This window comes from Falco peregrinus, chromosome 5 (assembly GCF_023634155.1).
Source record: "Falco peregrinus isolate bFalPer1 chromosome 5, bFalPer1.pri, whole genome shotgun sequence".
In the NCBI taxonomy this organism is placed as follows: domain Eukaryota; kingdom Metazoa; phylum Chordata; class Aves; order Falconiformes; family Falconidae; genus Falco; species Falco peregrinus.
In genome coordinates this window covers 18502133-18525880 of record NC_073725.1, presented here as the reverse complement: position 1 = coordinate 18525880, position 23748 = coordinate 18502133, and the positions used below count along the sequence as shown (strand labels likewise).

The following is a 23748-nucleotide window of genomic DNA, read 5'->3' as shown; positions in this document are numbered from 1 at the left end:
GTTTCTTCCCAGTGTCTTTTTTCTTTTTCTTTTTTTTTTTTAATTCTAGTTGTTTTTGGGAGAGACTGTACAGTCTCTACAAGGTATAAACAAACTTCTTAAACTTTTTCACTGTTCATAAGTATTTCTTCTTTCAGGTCCAGGTAGCCAGGGGAGTGGAATATGATGTGGCTGGCCTTTAGCTTACTGTATGTGACACCTGCTCTTAAGAGAAAAGTTGGGGTGCTGCAGCCACACTCCGCATACCTAATACTTACATAGACCAAATCTATACTATAACCTTCCATGACACAAAAATATTGGCTGTAATTTCACTCTTTAAATTGATAATGATGCTTTTTGATTCTCCAGATATGAGCTGGAATTCAAGAATGATTAACAGAGTTCTCTTTAAGTAAAACAGACTGTCACAGAAATGAGGAACAGCAGAAAACAATTTAACTTCAAAAATTTTAGGGTAGAAAGCATAAACAATCATGCAATGCAGATGTAATTATTTAAAAAAAATAAATGTATGATTGTGATCAATGCAAGAAAAATAAAGACAATATATGTAGATTAAAAACTGAATCAATAGGTGAGATGTGAGAAATCTTTCTTCAGTTTAGAAACTCATTTTCAAAGACATTTTTATGGACCTGCAGATGACTTGATTGTGAACAAAAATTCCATGCAAGAGCTACTCACTAATCTCTTTGAGGTTTTATTTATGAAGGATTACTGTATACAAGGAAAATGAATCTATTGGTAATATGGATAATTTTATTCTGTAGAAAGCAGATGTGTTTACTGGTTGTGGTGAAGCTGTCTTTCTTACTGTGAACAGTACAGATTGCACTTTACTCTTCAGAAACTTCACAGTTCAGAAGTTTATCTGGTGGTCTTACATTTATAAGTGAAGTGAACCTGCTGCTTAATCTTTTTGTGCTATTCAGTGTGCTAAAGCCTAATAAAGCCTAATAAAAGTTAATATTGAAAAATCTTCAGTGTCAATGGAGTTGATAGGTTAGATATGATGATACTAGATGGGGAGAAGGATTTTCACTTTGGGGAATATATTATTTCAAAGAAGAAAGTGAATAAATACATCGCTCTCAGCTGCATGTATATTAGGCAAGCTTGCCTGTGTTGACAGGTGAAAAGAGTAAACAATTTTTTCAGTGGAGATAAGAACTGAAGACTAAATTTTCAGAGGATGAGCACAACTTTATTTATTGTCTGCTTAGGTCCCAGAGCATTGCTTATGTGTCCTAGCTTAAAGTTTTGGTGAAAAATGTCTTCAATACTGCTCACGTTAGTTTCACTAATAAACTGACACAATTCCATATGTATTCCACTGTGGTTTTTAAAGTCACAAATAACTTTTTTTTTTTTTCCCCCCGGGCTTTATCTTCAGGCAAAACAGGGCCAACAGTCTCACAGAGTTATTTGTTTGTTCTTTTCAGCGATGTTTTGGCACTACCCATTTTCAAACAGGAAGATTCCAGCCTTCCCCAAGAAAATGAGACGAAACATCCACCCTTCCAGTATGTTATGTGTGCTGCAACATCTCCAGCAGTAAAATTATATGATGAAACTCTCACATACTTGAATCAAGGTTGGTATACATATGTTACAGGCGTAACAATAGTGAATGCAGCTTGTGGTGCAGGTCTAAAACTGGAATTGTATTTTGTGTTTTTGTACACTTGGGTACATCCAGAGTAAATGCATGTAAAAAGTGAGGTTGAGTACCTTGCTAGTTTGTCTTGGTTTGTCCAATTGGCAGACCCATAGCTATAGTCTTGTCATTACATTCCCTTTAGAGTCTGGGGGTTTTGGGGTTTTTTTTCTGCTCTGTGTGTCACCCCTCGCCCATCTCCCACCTCCCAGAGTAAAATCAAGCTGACAGCTTTTAGGAGACAAACTTCAAGTAGTAATAGCTTAAAATACAAGACTAATTTTGCATTCCTCTTTGAACTTTTGATGATTGATAGTAGCAAGTATAATTGCATAATATTTGCATCAGCTACACACAAACACCCCTTAAAAGTCATAATACATGTTAAAATGTCAGTCCCTAAACAAAAAGTGTTGCACAACAGAGGCCACTGTAATCGCTCTCAAATTAGCTATACATTTCTGCCCCAGTGTTATGTTTGAAATGTAAACACAAGTGCAGCTACCTTTGTTGTACCTTTAGAGTTTCTCTGTGCTTCACTATTGTCTGCCTGCATTAATCAGAAAGTATCTAGATAAATACTGCTCGTAAGTCTTGCTGTTTTTTCCTCGTAGCCTGTGGTTGATTTGCATGATAATTTGGGTTTCCTTCTACAGAGAGCAGAGACTGCTGGGTAAAAAAATCTGAATATAGTCATTGCCATGTGATAAAACCTCCCTCACCACGAGAGATGATACTGGTGTTCTAAGTTTAGTCAGCTAGCATTCTGAGCTCAAATAAAACCATTTGTCATTTGTTCGGGACTGTCCCCTTCCCTTGCTCTAACACTCTAGGATCACTGTTCCTAGATTTAGTTTTGCTTTTTCTTTTGCTTATGGACTTTGACTCAAAATCTCTCAATAAATGGCACTGTAATTAGAAGACAACAGTCCCACAGCATGACTTGTATGAAAAATGAAAACAATTTAAAAATATTTTTTACCACTACTTTTCCATATCCTACCATGTTTTGGTACAACTAATATTCTTGGCTAATGTGCCTCTCTGAGCAGTGTACTGCGTCAGTGTGCAGTGACAAGGACACAGGTTAAAGTATGTACTGGTGAATTTTCCTTGGTCTGTGTGAGCTATGTAACTTGACGATTTACTAGTTTATAGAACTCATATATTTTACATGTGTGTTTTCTTGATAGGCTATCCTTTTTGCTCAAGTTTAAGTGCTTCTAGTAGTATGAACTGCTAGTGATGCATTTCATACCTGGTAGTGTTTAACTGTGTACTGGGGCCCTAAAGTCTGTGAGAGCAGATTATCTCTAATTTGATACTGACATCATGTCAAAGCATCATTTTCAGCTTTCCATGTGAATAAACTGCTTCATCTTGCAGTATCCAGTCTGTCCAAGTATGCTTTAAACATTACTTGACTCCTCTACTAATGAGAATAGTGAAAGTTCTTTAGGTGATTCTTAGTCTCTTAAAAACATGTGATTGCATAGTTCAGCCATTTGCTTAGTGAGTTTTACTTGTATTTTTAACCCCTTTTTGTACCCTGAGTGCTCTCTTCAGGAGAAAATGGAACAATTGCAGCAGTATGCTGGACCAGCAAGATGTTGTGCACTGTTTAAAAAAACTCTGAATTTTTATAAACTTTAAGCTCTGTAGAAATATACTTTGTTTTCTTCAGTGCCAGGATCCCACCTTCCTGACCAAACATGAAGCTTAAAGTTCAGCTCAGTGTGTTGGGGAAGCAGCAAGCTGAAAAAAGAAAGTGCTTGCTATGAGAAGAGCTTGGCTTTTAAGTGACAGTGTCTGAAATGACTGTAAATGTTTCATCTACCCTTGAAAATCTCTTCATAAAGATTCTTTTGCAAAGAGCTTGTGCTAGTTTTCAGAGTCTTGGGTAACTTCATTGAAGTCAAAAAATGAAGGCATTGATCCTTTTTCTAAATAAATATGGGGGGGGAAAACCCCAGTTGTCCAGCATCCCTTCAGTGCCAATACCTCAGACAGAAAGACAGTACATTTGCTGTCTACGTTAAGACTTTTTCCTAAAAATTGTTCTCTTAGCTGTTAGTGTGTGTGTATGTATGTATACATGTTAAAAAAAAACAAACTTGGGATTGTGTAGAGAGATGACATCTTTCATACTGAAGCCAGCTTGAAGTAAGGATCAGTTTGCAATACTTGTTGTACTGATACATATGTTTATGTAATGAATTGGATGAACTCCTCTAGCAAAAGAGTAATTTTAATCCTCGTCACTTCGGTTACCTTGTTTCTAGTTTGGCCCCATTATCAGGCAGTGTCTCACCTTTAAATAATTTTCAAGAGGATTGTGAATAGTGAGTACCATAGAGAGTGAATACCTTCTTTAATTTCGTCAGCAGTTGCCTTAGTTTACTGAATCGGGAGTACTAGAATACTAGAAACAGCAGGAACATTTGCCCCGTCTGTTAAGCTATGGTGACATTTCTTAAGGCAACACTTAAGCAATCCCTGGCTTTACCCTCTGTCAGTGTTTTAGTTGGAATAGCTAAGAGTGTTGTTCAGAGTTTAGGAACTACAGGCTTCCTGGGAATGTGATGGAGAAACTAATTCTAGGAACCATTTCCAGGCACTTGAATGACAAGAGTCATCAGGAGTAGTCAGCATGGATTCACCAAGGGGAAGTCATGCTTGACCAACTTGATAAACTTCTCTGATGAAATGGCTGGCTTGATGGACAAGGGGAGGGCAGTGGGTGTTGTTTATAAGCCATTGTCTTCAGCAAGGCTTTTGCTGTTTTCTCCCATAAGGTGCTTGTAGAGAAGCTAATGACGTCTGGGCTGGATAAGCATCCTTGGAGGTACTCAGAAGCAGTCAGGCTTGGTCCTGGGCAGCTGACTCTAGGTGGCCCTGCTGGAGCAGGGATGTAGGACAAGATGACCTCCAGAAGTCCCTTCCAAACATTACTATTCTGTGATTTTTGTGAAAGAGGGTACTACAGTTTCAGTGTTAAGCTGTGGGCAGTTAAAGGTTCCTAGCACCTTATGTCGCCTTGCTCCTGTGGCTACACTCCAGGAAAAAGCAGAGAAAGCAGCATATATATGTCTCATACAGAAATGACTAAGATCAGTGCTGTGGTGCTTTTCACACTTTCAGAGCAGTTACATGTCCAGAACAGAACATGTCTGTCCCTTTCTCTTGAAAACTTCCCATGCTATTGTTGCATTTTTGAATTGGGTATTCCTTGATTTTTAACTTCATCAAATCTTTCGTCTTAATATTATTTTGTACCTATAAAAGGTTAGCAACACTTGCTGAGCAAGCAAGCAGACATTACCATCCCTCCTCCAAAAAATGATGCGAGAGAAAGGAGAAATACTTGCAAAAGTTTTATTAATAGTGCTAGATTTTAAAAATGTTGTCTATAAATGTAGATGGGCTTACATATGTTGTATCTGTGTGAGTAAAGTAACATTGGTGCCTGAACAAATCTGACTTAACAGGAAAAACGTTGCCTCCTCTTAAATACAGGAGGAGAAATGATCTGTTGCTTTACTGAGCTGCACTAGGTTCATTTCATTTTTATATGGGTTTATGTCATCGATGATCTTACTAATGATCATAGATGCTGGTGGGGTAAAGTAAATCTGTACATCTGTAGAGTATATACATAAATGTGCTAATTGCATTACAGCAAAAAACTCCAAACGGCCCATAGTTGGAGGTAGCGTCAGCCTATGAAGCAGTGAAAGGGGCTGAAGAAGTCATTTGCTTATTCACAGGGGTATGAGAGCTGACCTTTTACCTTGTAGGGCAAGTCAATAAATGTCTTTGAAATGTAGAATGCACTAGAACGTAAAGGTAGTTTGGAGGGTAGTGTAGAAGGTAATGAATATACTGCACTTGATCTTGGTGAACCTCTTGAAATCTGTTTTGTCCTGTATTTTAATTAGGGAAAGGTGATTTTGCAAATGAATATGTGCTGCTCACCTTGTGGGAAAAAAAAATAAAATCCCTGTAGTTCAAATAAATTACTTTGAGCTTTGTCTTTTTTAAAGCACAACAGTTCATCAAATTCACTGGAAAGATAGATTTGCTCGTACCTTTTTGAAATAACCAGTAACTGGCTCTGTTAAAGGCTTATTTCTGAAATCATGCAAAGCCTAAAAATCATACAAAGGCACAGGTACATGGGCAGAAGTAAACATGGGAGAGTGGGATGTATGTTGCATGAAGAGTATAAAAACTCTGCAGGAGTTTTATTTCAGAAGACCACTCTGTGGTTCTCAGTATGCTGCCTTTCATCAGCTTCAAAAATTAAGGAATTCAGCTTTGAAAAGTGTTTCTTCAGAAGAAAAATAGAGAAACAAGTACTTACACTTCATGTAAAATGAAATACTTAAACTTTGAAACTATCTGTAGTTTTAAAGGGACCAGGAAGTTTCATTTTGTTCCATTAATTCCTGTTCTATGAAGTGAATCTTGTTATAAAAATCAATTGAACAGAAGTTTCAGGTACTGGTATTCTTCTGTACTATGAACCAAAAACTAATTCTGGTGCCTTAAACACAAAATAGCTTTGTGCTTTGTGCTCTGACTTCTCTATTGATAGATATTTTTTTTCTCTCTTTAAAGGTCAGTCCTACGAGATACGGATGCTAGATAATCGGAAAGCTGGAGACATACCAGAGATCAATGGGAAACTGGTGAAGGTGAATTGAAGTTCTCTAGATCATGTTACTAACAAACCTTGGCTGCTTGGGTATGGAAAGACTAGTTCTTAACCTTACCTGGTCACAGAGGGAAGTGGACCAGCTACTCTGACCAGTAAAGAAAATGGGCACAGTGGAACCTAATGCATAGTTTTATTTCAGGTTTACTGGAAACTAGAAGAATATACCTGTATGCATTTTCCCATTTATTAATGTGTTCATGTTACTTTAGACAACTAAAGGTGAGCTAATCACTTCATGTACCCTTTATGAGGTCTGCAGTCTGATCTGTTTTAAGATGAGATGGGTCTCCACTAAATGTGTCCATGTCTTTCTGCTGAGTGAAAGGAAGCTGTGATAACAGTGATGGCAAATTTAAGTATATAAAGTTAGTGAGAGAAATTCAATCTAGACACTGTACATTTTATGGATTATTTTTTTTCTTCCTGTCAGTAGGTGCTTGTTCAGAATGAGTGTGGACTGGTGATGTTTACAAATAAAGAAGTATGAATCCAAATACTCAGTGCATGGAGTACTTATATGTACTGAATACCAAGTTATTTTATGCAAACCTTATGATCCTAGTTGCCTATAGATTTGTATGTATCCAGCGTCTTCTGAGCCATTTCATTGTCTATTTCAAGTGATTAGGAGATGGGGAAGGAAACTAGAGGATCATTTGGAAAGGAGTGGAGGTGCTATGAGCATGTTTCTTAGTAAGTGTTATGGAAGACGCATGGGGCCAACCTGTGTTTTTTGCAACGGTGGGGTATTAGAGATGGATGCATAGGGCAACAGATTTCTCTAATTTTGCTGCTCACAGAGCAGTTTGTTCCAGAGCTGAGGTCTTTTTCCTAATTCCAGATTTATCTCCTTGTGCTTTAGCAGAAGGTACTGTGGATCTGAGATATTGTGTGAAGTGTAAGAATGAGGCAGACTGAAAAATTCCCAATTCATGGTACAGATTATGAAAAGAACTGATAAAGGAGAGAGGTTTGGATTTTTCTTGTAAGCATCTAATGATTTTACCAAATTTGCTGAAAAATCTTATTCAGGTATTGGGAAAGAAGGGAAGAACTTCAGTTAAAGTCACTTTGGAAGTGGTACTGGTAAATACACCAGAACAGTGTGCCTGTGTGAGGCAGAGTCTGCCTGTCAACTTTGTGAACTTTGGCTGTTTCTATAGTCCTGTGCCTTGTTCTTGCTTTTCTGTGGGATGCTTGTTCAGAGATAATTTCAAGAAGTGTTAAGCACAAGTGTAAAACTGGAATTTGTGAATTCTGTTATTTAACCTTTTACAACCTGGCATGTTGACTTGCTGTAATAAGCATATTGACTGTTTGCCCCCTTAGCTGTTATTGCCATGTAGTCTTGCGGTATCATTCTGCTGTAATTTTAGAGGTTTGTGTATTGGTGATGAGCCATTTGGTAGGCAGAATAGGACAAAGCAGTGCAAAAGTTTAAAAAAAGGAAATTTTGTCATAGCAAGGTATTGTAATGCTGCATCGACAGACTTCCCATTTTGAACATTTAAATGCTAAAATCCCAGTACTTTGTTAACAAAGAAGGCATTTCATGTTGGTGAAGGTGGCTGCAGATGTTTCCAAGTTCCAAACTTGCCAGTTTGCAGTGAAAAAGGAGCGGTGTGTTTGTGCACGCACATGTGCGTGTACGTTTTCTGTTATTTTTGAAATAAAACCAAAGAAATGCAATGTATCTTTAAGAGACACTTCATTAACAAGTTCTTGGGTTTTTTGGACGCTTACCTGCTGTTAATACAAATAAGACTGTAGACTAATGGAAAAAAAAACCAAATTTGTCTACGTTTTGTTTGTTCAGTAGCAGTTGATGTGTACAGTATTCCCGCCCTTTGGATGTGCATTCATGCAGCAGAATATGACTAAGTGCACAGTGTACCAGCACTGTCCACGAAAGTATGTGTTGTTGGACAATTGCTTCTAGCTGAGTAACGTTACGGTATTTTTATGATTATATGTCGTGGTATTTTTAGATTAATATTTCAGCTAGAATAGTTAGAAAAGTTTGAAAGTTGTTTATTACAGATTTGTTGTAACTATATACTTAAAAATTCTAGGAAGGGCATTTTCTGTTAGTTTCTTAAAACTTTCTACAAAAATCCACAGAATTAACAGTGAAATAAATGGTCAAACTATATTCACTGCTTTTCAGAATAAATGAAGTCTTTTGTGTTTGTTTTCTGAAGTAAGTTGGTGTTGCCGACACAGTGTCGGTACTGTGCTGTCAGTGTTGCTCAGTTCACTGCATCTAATTAATAGTGACCTTTAGAATATGCAACCAGATGTAATTCTCATTTGCATTTTTACCACATTTTTTAGTATCTCCTGTTGCTCAGTTGTATTTCTGTGTTCTGGAATATTTTGGCATAGTGATGGTTGCCAGATTTTTTGCTGTAAGTACATATTTATCAGCACTGTGGCTATTTTGGAATGTTTTAGTGTTTTATCTTCAGGCTGTTTCTAAACATACAGTAACTTTGTGGCTCATCAGATGATCGTTTTCTTCTTTGTCAGAGTATTATAAGAGTTGTGTTCCATGACAGAAGGTTGCAATATACAGAGCACCAGCAGCTAGAAGGTTGGAAGTGGAACCGCCCTGGGGACCGACTTCTCGACTTAGGTATAATTGTTTCTATTTGTTGCCACTGTACGAAATTCAATTTCCAAATTTAAATTGATCATGATCACGTTTACGCTTGGGCTGGTGAAAAAACACATTAGTTTTCTGTATGCTGCTTTGTCACAGGGTGTGTTTTGAATATAAATGTTCTTACCACTTTAATATTCCTTTAAAAACTTTTAAGTGCTACTAGAAGTAAGATAGCCACTCTGCAACCTTACACATTACTGATCTTTCTAATTTGGATTAGTAAATGAAACAGTAATTGGGAGAATACAGGCAAAAGTGACTTTCTTTAGTAAACTGTGGAAATGGCACCAATGTGGCTTCTGTGTTTTGTGTAACTTGGTCATTTTTGGTGCACAGGCTGTGTGTGGGTGGTGGGGGAGGAAGGGAATCAAAAACCACTCTCAAACTCTGAGCACTTTTAATGTTGAGTCTACTAAGATTCTTCAGATGAGTCCTAGAGAAACTTTCTGGGCTTGTGGTCAAGCCGCCGAAGCCCACATTTTTCCATCTTACCTGTGTTTGCTGATGGTAACCTTATATTAAAATTTATTTGTAGTGTTTTCTTGGCATCTGATTATTTTGAAATATCTACTACTTATTTTAATAGATATTCCAATGTCTGTTGGAGTCATTGATATCAAGACAAATCCAAGCCAGCTCAATGCAGTTGAATTTTTGTGGGATCCAACAAAATGTACATCTGCTTTTATTCAGGTTTGAAACTTTACTTGACTGGATGTCTGTGTTTGGTGCATTTCAGGTCACAAACAGTAGTATATTTGCTTCTCTGTTTGTTATTTGTGGGATAGCCTTTAAATACGAGCTCTGTAAAAAAGCACAGGTTCATAGTTCTAGCAGTGTCCCTAGTTACGTTTTTCAACTTGATTAGGGTTTCTAAAAGCTTAAAAACAAATTAAATAAAAGGTTTTCAAAAAGCTCTTTGAAGAAAGCTGTCATGGTTAAAATACTTAGTTATACAGAGTATTGGAATCAATTTGTATCCTTCTAAATAACTGTCAATACTGCTTCTTTTTTTTTTTTTTTTGAGGCTTACTGTCCTAGTGGCGAGCTTAAGCAAGGATTGGTGTAAGGATACAAAGTGAAAAATAATGTGATACAAAGAGACTTTGAAATCAGACATTCCAAGATGTTTCTTACTGTGTCGAGAGGCTTCCTTGTAGTACGATTTTGATATTCAGGGTAATTGAACATGCTTTCTTAGGAAATTATTTAGGTAGAATGTTCAGGTTTGCATTGGAATTTTTAGCTTTTCTCTCAGATCTGTTTGTATTACAAAAAGGTATACATATAAAGTTAGAGATAGCAGTGTTTCTTACTGTGGTTGCCAAAATAGGTTAAATTCCATATTGTCACTAAATTGACTCTGATCCAGTACAATCAAAGACGTTTTTTTCTAGAAAGAACTATGTAATTACTAAAATGTAGTCTCCTTGAAGAAGTGTGTGATAAACTATTCATTATTTTTGTTTATGCCCTTTAGAAGAAGTGGTAACAGACTGACTGAAAATTAAACTGGTTCTTGTTATGCAAGTGTAGTTTACTTATTCTAAAGTCTGTAGAACACAGTGTAGCGGCACTGATTGGATACTTAAAGCTTCAGTTTCGAGTCTGTGTTTCTCTATTCTTGATAGCCATAGGAAATAAAAAGATAGTATTGTAGTTATTGAGAGTGCAAAGTGTCCATGGTGCTTGGCTCACTTAAAATTTGATAAAGAAGCAAAAAAAATGTTGGGAGTATGGTCCGATGAGATTCATCATAACTCTGTTACACTGATTTTCCGCCCTTTGGTATCTTTTATGGGTATTTCTCGCCTATAAACCCAGTCTTCATTTTGATGTAGCACTTGAGGCAATTACATACTGATTAAAAAGTCTGCTGACTTCTATAAGAAATTTGCATATTTGAAAATACCCTGGTTTCACATGAGATTAAAAACTCTTCCAGTCAGTGACCTTCTGTAGCTTTGGTAATATTTATTACAAGTAACTGAAGTTTTTTCTAGCTATAATACATTGGACAGTAGTATTTTGAAAAAGTTATTGCTATATTCATGATAGATATAGTTGTTATCCACATACATTCTTCTTAAGACCCAGCAAGTTCTTATTTAATAAAAATCTGTAATGACCTCTGCCTTTTTGCAGAGATTTTGGCGACACACTTGCTTGTTTCCCCTCTTCCCTGTCAGTTCAAGTGTAGTGTTTTTGGCATCATTTGCATGTGGGCATGAAAAGGAACCAATTACTTGGGCAGCTTGGTCCTCGGGCTGGGTAATTTATTACTTGTCCTTAGAAAACCCACGATGCTGGTAACACAGTAAAACTCATGCTGAGAATGACATTGTAGACATTCTCTAGAATACTTCTGAGAGTCCTTTTTGTTTGGTGGTTGGTTTTTTTCCAGGTACATTGTATCAGCACTGAATTTACCCCTCGTAAACACGGAGGAGAGAAAGGAGTTCCTTTTAGGATTCAGGTTGACACTTTCAAACAGACTGAAAATGGAGAATATACAGATCATCTGCATTCAGCCAGTTGTCAAATCAAAGTTTTTAAGGTAACGGTAGAAAACAGATCCTTAAGTCTCTCGGAAGCTCTCATAAAGATGGGGGACATCTTTATATTACTGCTTGACTTCTGAGATTAGATTTCAATTATAAAACAATTTTCCACTTGCGTTCTTGTTCATGTAACTGTTCATTTTTAGCCAAAAGGAGCAGACAGGAAACAGAAAACAGACAGAGAAAAGATGGAAAAGCGAACTGCACATGAAAAAGAAAAGTATCAGCCTTCATATGACACCACAGTTCTTACAGAGGTAACAAAACAGAATTGCATCTGCTGACTGAGAAGAAAATACATAGATATGGCATATTACTTAGCTGCAGTCTTGAAAGGGTTGGGGAAGAATTAGTTTTACACAAAGATAAGCTTTTTATTTAAAATCATGTCCAGTGAACAGCAACATTAAATTTTAAGATTTTGTTTAGTAAACTGTCATTTAGGTACTCGATAGATGCTTGTATTAAAACACACTAAGATTGAACGCTATTTGACTGACTGTACTGAACCCTAGAGCAAGTGTTTTGGTACAGATCTAAAAACCTTGCAGCTGAAAAGCAAAAAAAAAAGAGGGGGGAATCTAGAGTTTAATTATCTGCCGAATTCGAGCTTCAAAGTCTGTTTTTTTGGAGATGACTGAATTTAAGGCCAGAGCCTCAGTAGGTTTTTGCATTTTCTTTTTATTTAAACATCAGTGAGTTCTATTCAGTTTTCTAAAGATTTCAGAAGTTTTAAAAAGGCTTTTAGATCTTTCCTCACTGTATAATGAAAAGAAATTGATCCAAATCTTTGGTGTTTGTCCAGATGAGGCTTGAGCCTATAATTGAAGATGCAGTTGAACATGAGCAGAAAAAGTCCAGCAAGCGGACTTTGCCAGCAGACTACGGTGATTCTCTGGCAAAGCGAGGCAGTGTAAGGGACTTCTGCTTACCTTTTCATTGTGCAAGATACCTTGTGCAGTGTTAGATATAGGAGAAACTTCCATTATATAAAGTAAAAATATTTTGATTGCTGTGTCTTAATTTTATTCACTTTTATGTATACCAATTTCTCTATGTTTGTTTTCAGCAAAGGAATCCTTCCTAAATCTAACACTTATACTGTTGCAGAGGGACTGTGTAACTTTTAAAAGTCGAGAGCTTTCCATTTATGCGACTTTACATGAAATAGCTTTTTGTATTCTTATATGTGTATAATTAGTGGAAGTAAGATCAGTGGAATTTAGTGTTTTGTTCCGTATTTGTACTTACATTCCATATAAGTTTCCATGTACCTCAGTATTTTTGAAACGCCATGTAGTGTTGCAGATGATTGATCTTTAGTTACTGATTTTTCCTTTACCCATCTACATATTGTGCTCCAAGCAGGTTTAATGCAGTTAAGAAGAGTCAGCACATCTTCATGATGTGTGTCCACTACCCCTGTGTGTGCCCCCCAGACTGAATCTAACATATATCCATATCTTCCTGTCACGGGTTAGCATTTTAGGTTTCTTAAATGCTGTTTCTTAAGGTAAATATCATTGAGAACTTACACTTCTCATATGAGAAACAATCCTGCATCTTCCATTTGGCAAGTTTAAATATCAATTAATAATGTGACTGTGGTAGACAATTATTTGACTGTTCTTGAAACAGGCATATTGTGCTGACAGCTCTTTCTCGGCTGCACTGAGGCAATGACTGTCTGACTCTTGTCCCTCAGACATTATTAGGTTTTTATTTATGATCTGTGAAAGCGACGTATAAGGTTTAGATTATAAAATACTTCAGTGTATGCCTCTTGTGGTTTATAAGTTGTGTAACTAGGTGGGAGAGAACAAGCAATATTGAGTCAGACGGGTTCTTTGAAGGATATTTTTTTTTACCCCCTGAAGCTATTGTAAACACTGAGCTGTCTGAATTTTACGTTGTGCTGTTCTTGGTGGTTGTTTTTTTTCTTTGTTTTAAGATGCACCTTTAGGATTCTTTGGCAGTGCAGACACTCTTATTTGTTCCAGGTGGCCCTGGTGGGGAGGTACAGACAGGAGAAAACAGGATTTTATCACTTGCAAAGCATGTCTGAAGCATCTTTTGAGCTGGTCCTTGGAGGGATTTCTAATTCTTCCCCGCCTCGCCCCCCCCCCCCTTCCTGTTGCTCTAAGCATTTCTTTGAATGATTGTTGCTTATAGGAAGATTAATAGAAAAAGGTATTTTTAAAAGTTATGACAAATCCCTTTTCCAGAGTAGGACAAACTGTAGCCAAAATGATACCTGAAAGTTACCTAACCTCTTCTTAACAATCTCTTGAAATACTAAGCTTCTGTGAATGGGATCATTACCTTAGTTGTAGTGAAGAAAAACTGAGATAGGACAGGTAGTACTGAATATCTTTCCCAAAGCACACACAAGATAGTGTGTGTATGTTTATTTCTTCACTTCTTGCTTGGCACGAAGGGTGACCCACATTTTGAAATAACAGCTGTGTACAGCGCTCTAGTTCTCTTAATTGTGCAGCTGACTGTTTCTGTTCTGCATATACCCATAACAAAATGCTGTCTTGGGATCATTTGGCCCGTTTGTTGAGACCATTTTGAATGTTATTCCTGTAGGATGAAATGCTTTCAGCCTTGCTAACTTGGTATCATCTGCAGATTTAAAACATAACCTATTCCATCATGACAGTGACTTTTAGCATTAGCAAAATTAGTAGAAATCACCAAAGCCATAAAAAAAAATACCATGAAACACTTATTTTTGCTGTATTCGTAGTGAAGTCTTGGTAACCGCTATACACTCATTAAGTACCGTTTTGGACTGCCTAAGTTGATCTAGAAAAGGAATGTCTGTTCAACAGCTTAAGGCCAACTCCTCAGCCATTCTCTTCTGTCACCAGACAGGCCTATTCTAGTGGGCCTTGTAAATCTGGACAGGGGATGGTGCGTGTTTCTATTTAGAACAGTTTTGTCCTTGCAAATCTGTTCCCGAAGGTAGCCATCAGAAAGTTTGGCCATTATCAGGCTTACCTCCTGTGTGCAGATCAAAGGTACCGTATGTGCAGTGCAGTTGTCATAGAGGGGCTTGGACACAAAAACCGAAGACCTCCTTCACGTCTAAGTATAAGAAGTGACACTGTTCTACATATTATGTCTTGATTTATGATGGATCTTGGGCTTTGTGTGTCCTGGGAACTGTAGCTCCATTACAGAAGGAAAACAGGATTGTTTGAAGTGTATTTTTTCTTGATGAAGTCAAGAGTGCTGGCTGTTACTTAACCAGTGCTGCTTCCTAGATGCTCAGAAATAGTTTTCTGTTATCTTTCCTTGAATTCCAGAAATATAGGTTGATCAAATCTATAGTTTGCTTCCTTTTTAAGGCTGGGTATTGTTATCTTCCTCCTACACCTAACCTGTTGTACAGGCTGTCTTTTTTTGTTCCTTGCTTTTTGCATCTCATTTTATATGTTGGCTTTTTTATTTTGTCCCTCCAAGATTCTGCTGTTGTATTTGCTGGATATTTCTGATTTGGTTTCTTTTTTTTCTTCCTGTATGAGTTCTTCCAGCTCAGCCACAATCTGATTTAGATGAATCGGTTGCTTACTGTGCTTCCTTCAGGAAACACTGAGCCTAGTATCTTCTCTTTCCAGTGTAATTTGTATGTGATTCTAACACAGTACATATTCCTTCTCATTCGTTTTCTTAAGAATGCCATCTTGATACGCTTTTCCATTGCTCTTTTTCATTCACCTGGTGTTTCAAAATTCAATGCATCCACTGCAATTTCTGCAGTATTTATCTTGGTATTTTCCAGATAGAAAGACACTGTTATATGTCCCAGGCTAGACTATAGAAGGCTACAGTTTGATTAAGCTTAGTCAAATGGTATTTTTTTGCAGATAGAGCTGATGATAGGGCACATGGAAGACAGAAGACTTGCAGGTATAGATCCTGAAATAAATTGGAACATTAAGTTCTGGACATGAAAGATTGGTGCAGAAGTTAAATACTTCCTCAAGTGACTTAAATTTAGAATATAAAACCTTCTGGAAACTGTATGAGTCAGAAAGTGGAGTCAGAACAAAACTAATTTAGCAACATAAGCATATGGTATTTCTTCGATTTGTTTCTCCTTACATCTGTATTTCATATAGCAATTATCAGTGCAGTAGCATACAGAGTATGTCACACGGGTGACTTCACAGATGTAGTTTTGGGAATGACTTCTTTACTTCTGTATTTGTAACAAATTAAGTCTCTATGTGCAGAAGGTTTTCCACTTTTGCCAAAAACAGCTGTGGGTGTTTGAGGCAAGAACCCTGCATTTTACAGGTTCATTGAAAAAGCTGTATGCTGTTTATAATAAAACTGCTGCTTTGATCGCTAAAGATGATACTGTGTGCCCAAGTAGTAAGTCTGATTTGGAGTACAAATTAGACTTAATATATTTTGTTTTCATGTTTACTTGGTATTTCAATGTAGTATGGAATTATTTGCAAAGTTCAGTTTTACTCTCTTGTAAAGCAAGAATTTGGGCAGATTCAGGTAGATTGGAAGTAGGAAGGGAGATAACATTAAATGGTGGCCTAGAATAACTTGAGATTTTGCAGTTCTTCAGAAGTTAAGAACATTGTAAGCTTAAATGCTGCATATCCTGAATCTGAAAAGTCATATTTAGAAAGATTTCCTATCTTCCTTTTTAACTTAATAAAACCATTGGTAAACAGTTCATAACTTCATTCATGGCCTATACAAAAGGATGTTAAAGATCTGAAACCAGAATAGTTTTCTCCTTCTCAAGAATTAATCAGTGTTTGGAAATCAGACATGATTTCCAGAGTGCAGTTGTATCAGTATACTAGTAGTGCAAGGCAGTTAGTCTTGAGACCTCAAAGCCCAACATATTTAGAAATTCACCAGGATATATTTGTTGTTCATTACAGGTAAACATACAGTGCCGGTCTTTCCTGTTCTGTGATTGCTTTTTACAGAGTTGGATGCTTCCTTGTGACAGGGTGATGTTTTTCTCTTAAGTTTATGTTTAGTGGCCAGGGACTTCTGTATTAGTATCATTAGCTAGCTGAATGTCCTTTGGTAACTCAATTTTGGGCTTAAGAATGTAAGAAATACCCTGATTGATGAGATCACGATTCTGCGAAGTCTAGCGTTCCGTCCCAGGCAGTGGTGATTGCAGATGCTGTTTCAGGCCCATGCCACTTTGTGTGATCCATTCCCCTGGTAACCCCCTCGGTGTCCAGAATCATCGTGCAGGCTGTTAGAAAGCACATCCCTGCTTAGTCTTTTTCATGTTAATGGAGTTGATGCCCAGGCACTTGTCTAATCCTGTTTCTGAATCTGATGTTTTTGGGAAGTGTGGGTCAGTTACGCATGTGAATGATTTTGAAAGCATAAGCAGCTCGGGTTAATTGCTCAAAGATGCTTGAATATGTGCTGTTACCTTTTTTTTTCCCCCTACATGCTAGGCTTTCTTGTTCCTTGAACCTTTCAGAATTAAGTATTGCAGTATCCAAATACTCATTTTTTCCTCCCAACCTGTAGGACAGAAGAAAGGAGAACTGAGCCAATAGGCATGCTGCAGTAGTACTGTAATTACTTTTTATGGTTTTTAACTAACTGATTCAATCTCAGTGGATAGTCTTAACATTTTTGCTGGAAGAGGAGACAAGGTAGGAAAGTCTGTTTATAGAAGAAAGGCTACTTGCTTCGGGTTGAGATTTTCTACGCGTTTCAAATGTGCTTCTTTTTGTATTGGAACTCAAGAGTTTTGTTGTGAACTTCAGCTGAGTCTGAAGGACAGAAACATGAACTGCAGTACATGCCTTGGGAATGGCTCAAAAGCTGTTCTCTGACACCAGCGCGTTCTTCCCTGCTGCTGAATTTAAATCTGTGTGATGAACAGAATCTTGTCATGGAATAGTGGCTAAGGATGTACAGCTTGCATCTGTGTGTCCAGATCAACATCTTGCATTAAAATTCAGGGAGAGAATGTCAGAATATTAAAGAAAATTAATTATGCATTCAAAATACTTCGGAAGAACAAAGTCAACGTTATTATGTTGAACTTTTATTTTAAAATTATGACTTTGGACCAATAATTAGAGAGTGAAGGCCTCCTTTAACTACCTGTTGTAATATAATATCTATGAGATTAACGATAAAATGAGCTCGAGAAGAGAGACAACAGATGGGAATATACAGAATAGCACTGTTTGTAGTCTAAAGGGTGGCTCTGACTATGATAATCAAAGCCAGCGTGTACACAGTGGCTAGCAAAAATACTGATTTGAATCAAATATCAGACAGATCAATGATTTTCCTGATTTCTAAGCTATTGGCGTGCAAGATGACTATTTTTAAATTGTCTACGTTCTGCTGCAGAACTTGGGCTCTTGCTCTGACAAGTGAAGACTGGAGTCCAGCACAGAAATAGTTAAATGTTTTACAGAAGATTGCAGCTGGTGTTGCACTTATTTACTGTTTCCCCCAGATAGTGAAAAGGTCTTTCAACACAAAGTTGTTGAAACATTTTCCATTAATATTATATTAGATCATACTTGTTCCCTTCCATCCCTCCTTCTCCCCCCTACAAGGCTATGATATAACTCTGGAAATTTCCTTACAGGGTATTTAGCTGGTGCATAAGTGTATCAGAAATCTGTTGTTTTAACAGGCATGGTCTTAGCTTACTTTGTCTTGGGAAACTCACTTGTTTTAATCTTGTCTGTTTGTCTTTGAACGTACAAAATCTCTTTATTCTTGGTTTTTTTTTAAATACTGAATTTGCAGTAGTATTGCAAACACTAAGAGTTAGTCTCATTTTCAAGGGCTCTATCATGATGCTTTAAAAAAATACCCAAAAAAGTGTGACCAAATTGGACAGCTGGCTCATCATACACTTGTGATGACTTAAATTTATGTATAAAAATTCCAGTTTACCAAGCAGTTTAGAGAAAGTAGTACATGTAAGCATCATTTTAGTCCTGCAGCAAATCACTAAAAATTTTCCAATTCACAAAACTTTTCAACTGAAAATTCCATTTGTATTTAATTGTTCTCAGCGCAGCTACATTACATTTATCCACAAGCTTCATAGTTTTACTTATTATTGCTGAAAACCTATTGTCAAGTTGTGATACCTGCAGTTTAAACAGCCCCTTCATCCCTTTTAGGATGGAAATAATTTTTTTCGGCAGATGGCTTGGGGTGGGTTGGTTGGTTGGTTTGTTCTAAACAGAGTAATCTGTACAGGTCTTCTGTCAGTTCCACCACAAATACCTTCATTTTGTTGACAGAAGACAGTATAAATAGGAATCTTCATGAAAGAACAAGATAAAACAGAACTGATTTTAACTTGGAGTATCTGCATGCAATGTGTGGGACGGAGGGAATCATTATTTGGAGTTACAACTCAAAATTCTCTGTGGATAAAACCCTGGCTTTAAACAAAAGAAGTAAGCATTAGAGTAAAAAAAATGTATTGTCAAGAGAAACTTAAGTTCTAATTCTTTATCTTCAGTGTTCACCATGGCCTGATACTCCTACAACATTTGTAAACAACAGTCCTACTCCTGCTCCAACTTTCACCTCTGCTCAGCATAATACCTACAGTGTCCCAGACAGGTGGGTTCCTTTTCTGTACCCTAATTGAAGGTAACATTTTAAAATCAGGCTTATTCAAAAGTGTTGTCTGAGTAACAGAAACTGCTTTCTGGTTCTGCTTGGGGAGTGAGAGATTGTTTTGATCTATGTATTTAGCGTTTGACACTTGCGTTACATGATTCAATTATAATGTGATTACTTCTGCTTCTTCAGTTTTGTACTATACATTGTTGAAAACTTCTTGTCCTTTGTCGTATAGCAAATACTTGACTTTTTTAACTGTTCTAATTTAGTCCTTGTCTATGGAAACTAGTTTTTTTCAGTAAGAACAGTCTTTGTGCCCCTCATATACAATTAATACAATTTGCAAGGAAACCCCTGACAATTATCTTTACAAGATTTTCAACAGAAATTGTATTGGTAAAAACATTCATTTTGTATTGAGGCCTTAATTAACCTACTGTGATCAAACTTGTGCGCTCAATGGATGATTTACAGTGGTATTGTCTCATCTATATGCTTTTGTTTTGTCTGCCTTGTATTTTACTACCTCTTCCTCGGTCACCTTTTAAGACAGTTATGTGGCCATATAACCTCCTGAGTGGTGGTAAAGCTGCTTCTGCAGTTGATAAAAGAGTACATGGAATAGGAACCAGATCACTTGCATATTGAAGTGTGATAATCTTGCGAGTTTAATTGAACTTTGCTCTACGCAGTGTTTAATTTGTCTTTCAACAGTGATATTTATTGTTTTGGGAATTCCAAGTTATTTTTCATTGATGTTTAAATATTTTGCTTAATAAAATTCTAGTAATGCTCTTTTCTTATCTGTAGCAATTCTTCCTCCCCAAATCATCAAGGAGATGGAACCTCTCAAGGGTCTGGAGATGTGAGTATTTGCTTTCTGGTATTGATTGTGTCTATATTTGTGTATTTGTGTCAGAACATCTGATTTATACATATCTTGGTATTAATAGGTACTGGGAAAGTGTTTAGCTAAGGGACATTTTTTTCAATGGTTTTGTCTTTGGTTTTGGCGTTGTTTTTAATATCCAGTCATGTCCAATCTTGTTTCTTGCAGCAGCTTCATCCTTCAGCCACAATCCAGGAAACTCAGCAATGGTTGCTCAAGCATAGGTTCTCTACCTATACAAGGCTTTTTTCAAATTTCTCAGGTATCTGTAGTTTGCTTTTTTATTTAGAGTGTTGATGTCAGTGAGTAAGTTTTGTGTGGGAAAACAATTCTCTAAAACCAAAATTGCATTGATATTTATTGTAATTTACTAATTTGCTTCTTAAATGTCGAGTTTGCATCGTAAGGTGTTTTTTTTCTACTTTGTTTGGTACAAATCCAGCCTAACAGCCAAAAGCGAAGCTAAATTCTTTTTTCTTGATGATAGTTCCAACAGCATTTTATCCCTGACCAGTCCTTTTGAGAAAAACGGACGAGTTTGGTGAGTCAGACCAGCAGGCTCTTTCTCCATGCTGTTTCCTAATGGCAGCCAGTAGGCAATGATCTCAAAGAAAGTGCAAGAACTTGTTCACATCTGCCCCATGTCGTCAGATCTTTTCATAGGAGTTAGATTTATTTGTAGTATATGAAGCTTTCATCCTTCCGAACTCCGAAGCTGTGGATAGTAGTCTTAATTCATAGAAACAGCAAGTTCTTTTTTGTACTGAATTCTGCTTCAGCGCCATGCAACGGGAGAATTCCTTTACTTACCTGTATTTGTCTGGGTGTTTTTTCATTTCAGCAGAGTATCTGGTTGCTCTTCCTTCAGTGTGGGTCAGTGTAGTTTCCACTGTATGTATGGAAGCAAGAAACGGCAATAGGTGCACTGTCTGGGGCTGTGGTTTGCTCTTTGCTTCTTTCATCTTCTGCGGAATTGTGCAGTGGGTGGCATGACACAGTACACACCATGAGTAGAGTTCCTTCTCAGGTTTTTTTTGGTGACACATGATGGGGAGAACATGATGGATGACACCTGCCTCTTAGCTTAGCTCATGCTTCTGCCAGAATTCCCTTTGTACCAGGCATCTTCCCTGGCTGGGGTTGTCTTTCTCTTAATTCCATCTAGTAAGGATTGCAGCCCCCCTGACGTACAGATGCTTTAATGTGGTGGTCTTGACATCTGTAAGACTCACTTCATCTTTTCTGTAGGTAATTAATTCTCTTTGCAGCCGCCTAATATGTTCTGCCTAAAATGCATAGTTTTCTTCTATGATATACAAGTTCTGAGAAATAAACTCGTTTAGCCTTTCTGAATGAGCTGTGAAGGTGTCATCCAACCCCGAGGAAGGAAGTTATGCAATCTCACTAATGAATGACCCAGTATTTCGCAGTACCGTCCTCAGCAAACAGTATGGAAACACGGTGTTGATAAAAATTATTTATGTATAGTTCCAATGACATCAATATGGGCAGCAATAACTAAATTTTTGTAAGCTACTGCTAATAATAATACAGCAACACAATATAAATAACTAAAATTTTGAGATCCCAGGAGTCCACAATATTTTGCTATACATAGGCAGTATGACTTCTGCAAATAAAAACTGACCACACATTGAGATGATAGGCCTCTGGAAAGCTTTTGGCACATAAGAACATGATTTCCATGAGGAAGAAAACCCCAAAATAACATTTGCAATATGTAAGAACCGCTTGGCACTCGTCCTGGGTTTCCCTCCTCAGCGTGGCTCAGTGCACCTTCTAGCAAAGCAACCTGCTCTTGTACGGCAGTGGGCAGCACTGCGGCAAGCTTCTCTGGCACCAGCAGCATCGACCTGCTCATCAGGACTGACACACTGAGGCTCCTTCGTTTGCATATAAAATGTGTAATATAAAATATAAAATAAAAGCTCCTTAGCTTTTATTTTAAATACCCTGGACCTAATGGAAAAGCACAGTATTTTCTAGTCAACCCTTGCAGTGTTGGAAATTGATTGTTCATTCTGCTGCTGCCGCTGCTGCTGGGTTTGTGTTGTAATTTTTTTTTGGTGTGTGTGTTTTAATTGCAAAGCTTGCTCGGTAAACTCGGTACCAAATTTCTGACAAAGACTCTTGGAAAACTTCTGAACGGTTCTCCTCTTTCATTATTATTTTTATATGTTTATAGAAGTCAGATGCTAGCTGGCTGATAGATTTTTTTTTTTTTTTTTTTTTTTTTGAAGGAAGAGGTGTAGTGTATGTAACTTTTAGTATACTTCTTCAGGTATGGTGTTGGTTTTTTATTATAGTATTTAATGGCTATGATGACAAATTTATTTTTGCTGGCTTTTACCTATGCATTCCTAGATTGCCTGTGGAGTATTTTCACAAATAAGCACTATAATTTTTTTCCTGTCCTCCCACTCTAGTATAGCGACTGATTTTTCAGACGGTTGTTTCCTTTGTTGACACCCATGCCTGAGGAGGTATCCTTTCTAAGAAGGATCCTTCCTTCCATTTTGTGTTTAGATCTGCTTAGTATCTTCTATTGAAGCTTCCTTTTCTAAAGTTAATGTTCTGGGAAGCAGTTATTTTCACAGATCACTTATTCCAAGGATCATTAGAAAAAAAAACCCACCTGCTTTTGGATGGAAGTATCCCACAACCAGGATTCACCCCATAGGCTGCTGCTGTTTGACCACACTGGTTTCGTGATGCCAGCCCTCAGCAGGATCTTCTGTAAATGAGCACATTGTAGTAACCTCAGTACATAGGGCATCTGACGTGTTAGTTGAATGCCTGGGATGATTCACTGAGAAACCATCAAGTATCTTTGCTCTGTATTTTGCGTGTGTTCAAAATAGACTAATCTGGGTAGCAGTTAAAACTTGAAAGCCATCGTCTTGATACCGAGCGTTTGTCTGGCTCTATAGAAATAGTGTGCCTTGCAGGCTTAGTGCTTTCTCAAAGACGTGAACGCCATCAAGTGAAACTAACCACCTTTGGAAAACTGGTCATTTTTTTCTCAGTGCTAGCTAGTGCCTATTCTAGATTTTACTTGCTTGTGTTTGCAGGATTCCTTTTTTTATAATAGCGGAGTTTGTTATTCTTGGTTTTAAATGAACATACGATTTATTCTAGAAAGTATAGATGTTCTAAAATAATCTTCATAAAATCCTCATGTGTTTTTCCAGGTGCTGATTTATTAAAGCTGACAAGAGAAGACCTGGTACAAATCTGTGGTCCAGCCGATGGCATTCGGCTATACAATGCACTGAAATCCAGGTAGTGTGTTGAATGTGAGGTTGAGTTGAGTGGGTTTTGTTCTGTCATTTACTGGAATCCCCTGTCCTTAGAACTGGGTCTGGGAAGTCAGTATCAGGGTGGGTGTCGATGCCTGTGTGAGCTGTCTCAGGAAGGGGCAGCAGTATGTTTAAAAAGACCCTCCTGTGCGGACCCCAGAGGAGGCGCAGGCACTTGATGAGTTCAAAGTTAGGCTGTAAGACTGGTACCAATGCCGCTGGGCGCTCCCAGTTTCTTGGAAATAGATGGATTTGTTGCCAAGGCACAAAACTTCTTGTTTAGGGGAGGTCAGAACACCCGAGGCTTTTGGGG

At 37.5% G+C, this 23748-nt stretch overlaps 1 protein-coding gene across 4 annotated transcripts in view; it reads left to right on the top strand.

Moving 5' to 3' along the window:
* UBP1 (upstream binding protein 1) overlaps positions 1–23748 on the top strand; it is a 38308-nt gene that overhangs the window by 8778 nt on the left and 5782 nt on the right. Inside the window, exons 2-12 of one of the 4 annotated variants that reach the window (XM_055803615.1) lie at positions 1446–1597; positions 6281–6357; positions 8910–9015; positions 9632–9738; positions 11450–11602; positions 11753–11863; positions 12412–12519; positions 19120–19223; positions 20037–20091; positions 20287–20377; positions 23328–23418. In XM_055803615.1, the coding sequence (XP_055659590.1) occupies positions 1446–1597; positions 6281–6357; positions 8910–9015; positions 9632–9738; positions 11450–11602; positions 11753–11863; positions 12412–12519; positions 19120–19223; positions 20037–20091; positions 20287–20377; positions 23328–23418 (1155 nt within the window). Of the gene's footprint in view, positions 1–1445; positions 1598–6280; positions 6358–6519; positions 6600–8909; positions 9016–9631; positions 9739–11449; positions 11603–11752; positions 11864–12411; positions 12520–19119; positions 19224–20036; positions 20092–20283; positions 20378–23327; positions 23419–23748 lie in introns of those variants that run through there. The other 3 variants (XM_055803614.1, XM_055803616.1, XM_055803618.1) reach the window with 3 other exon arrangements.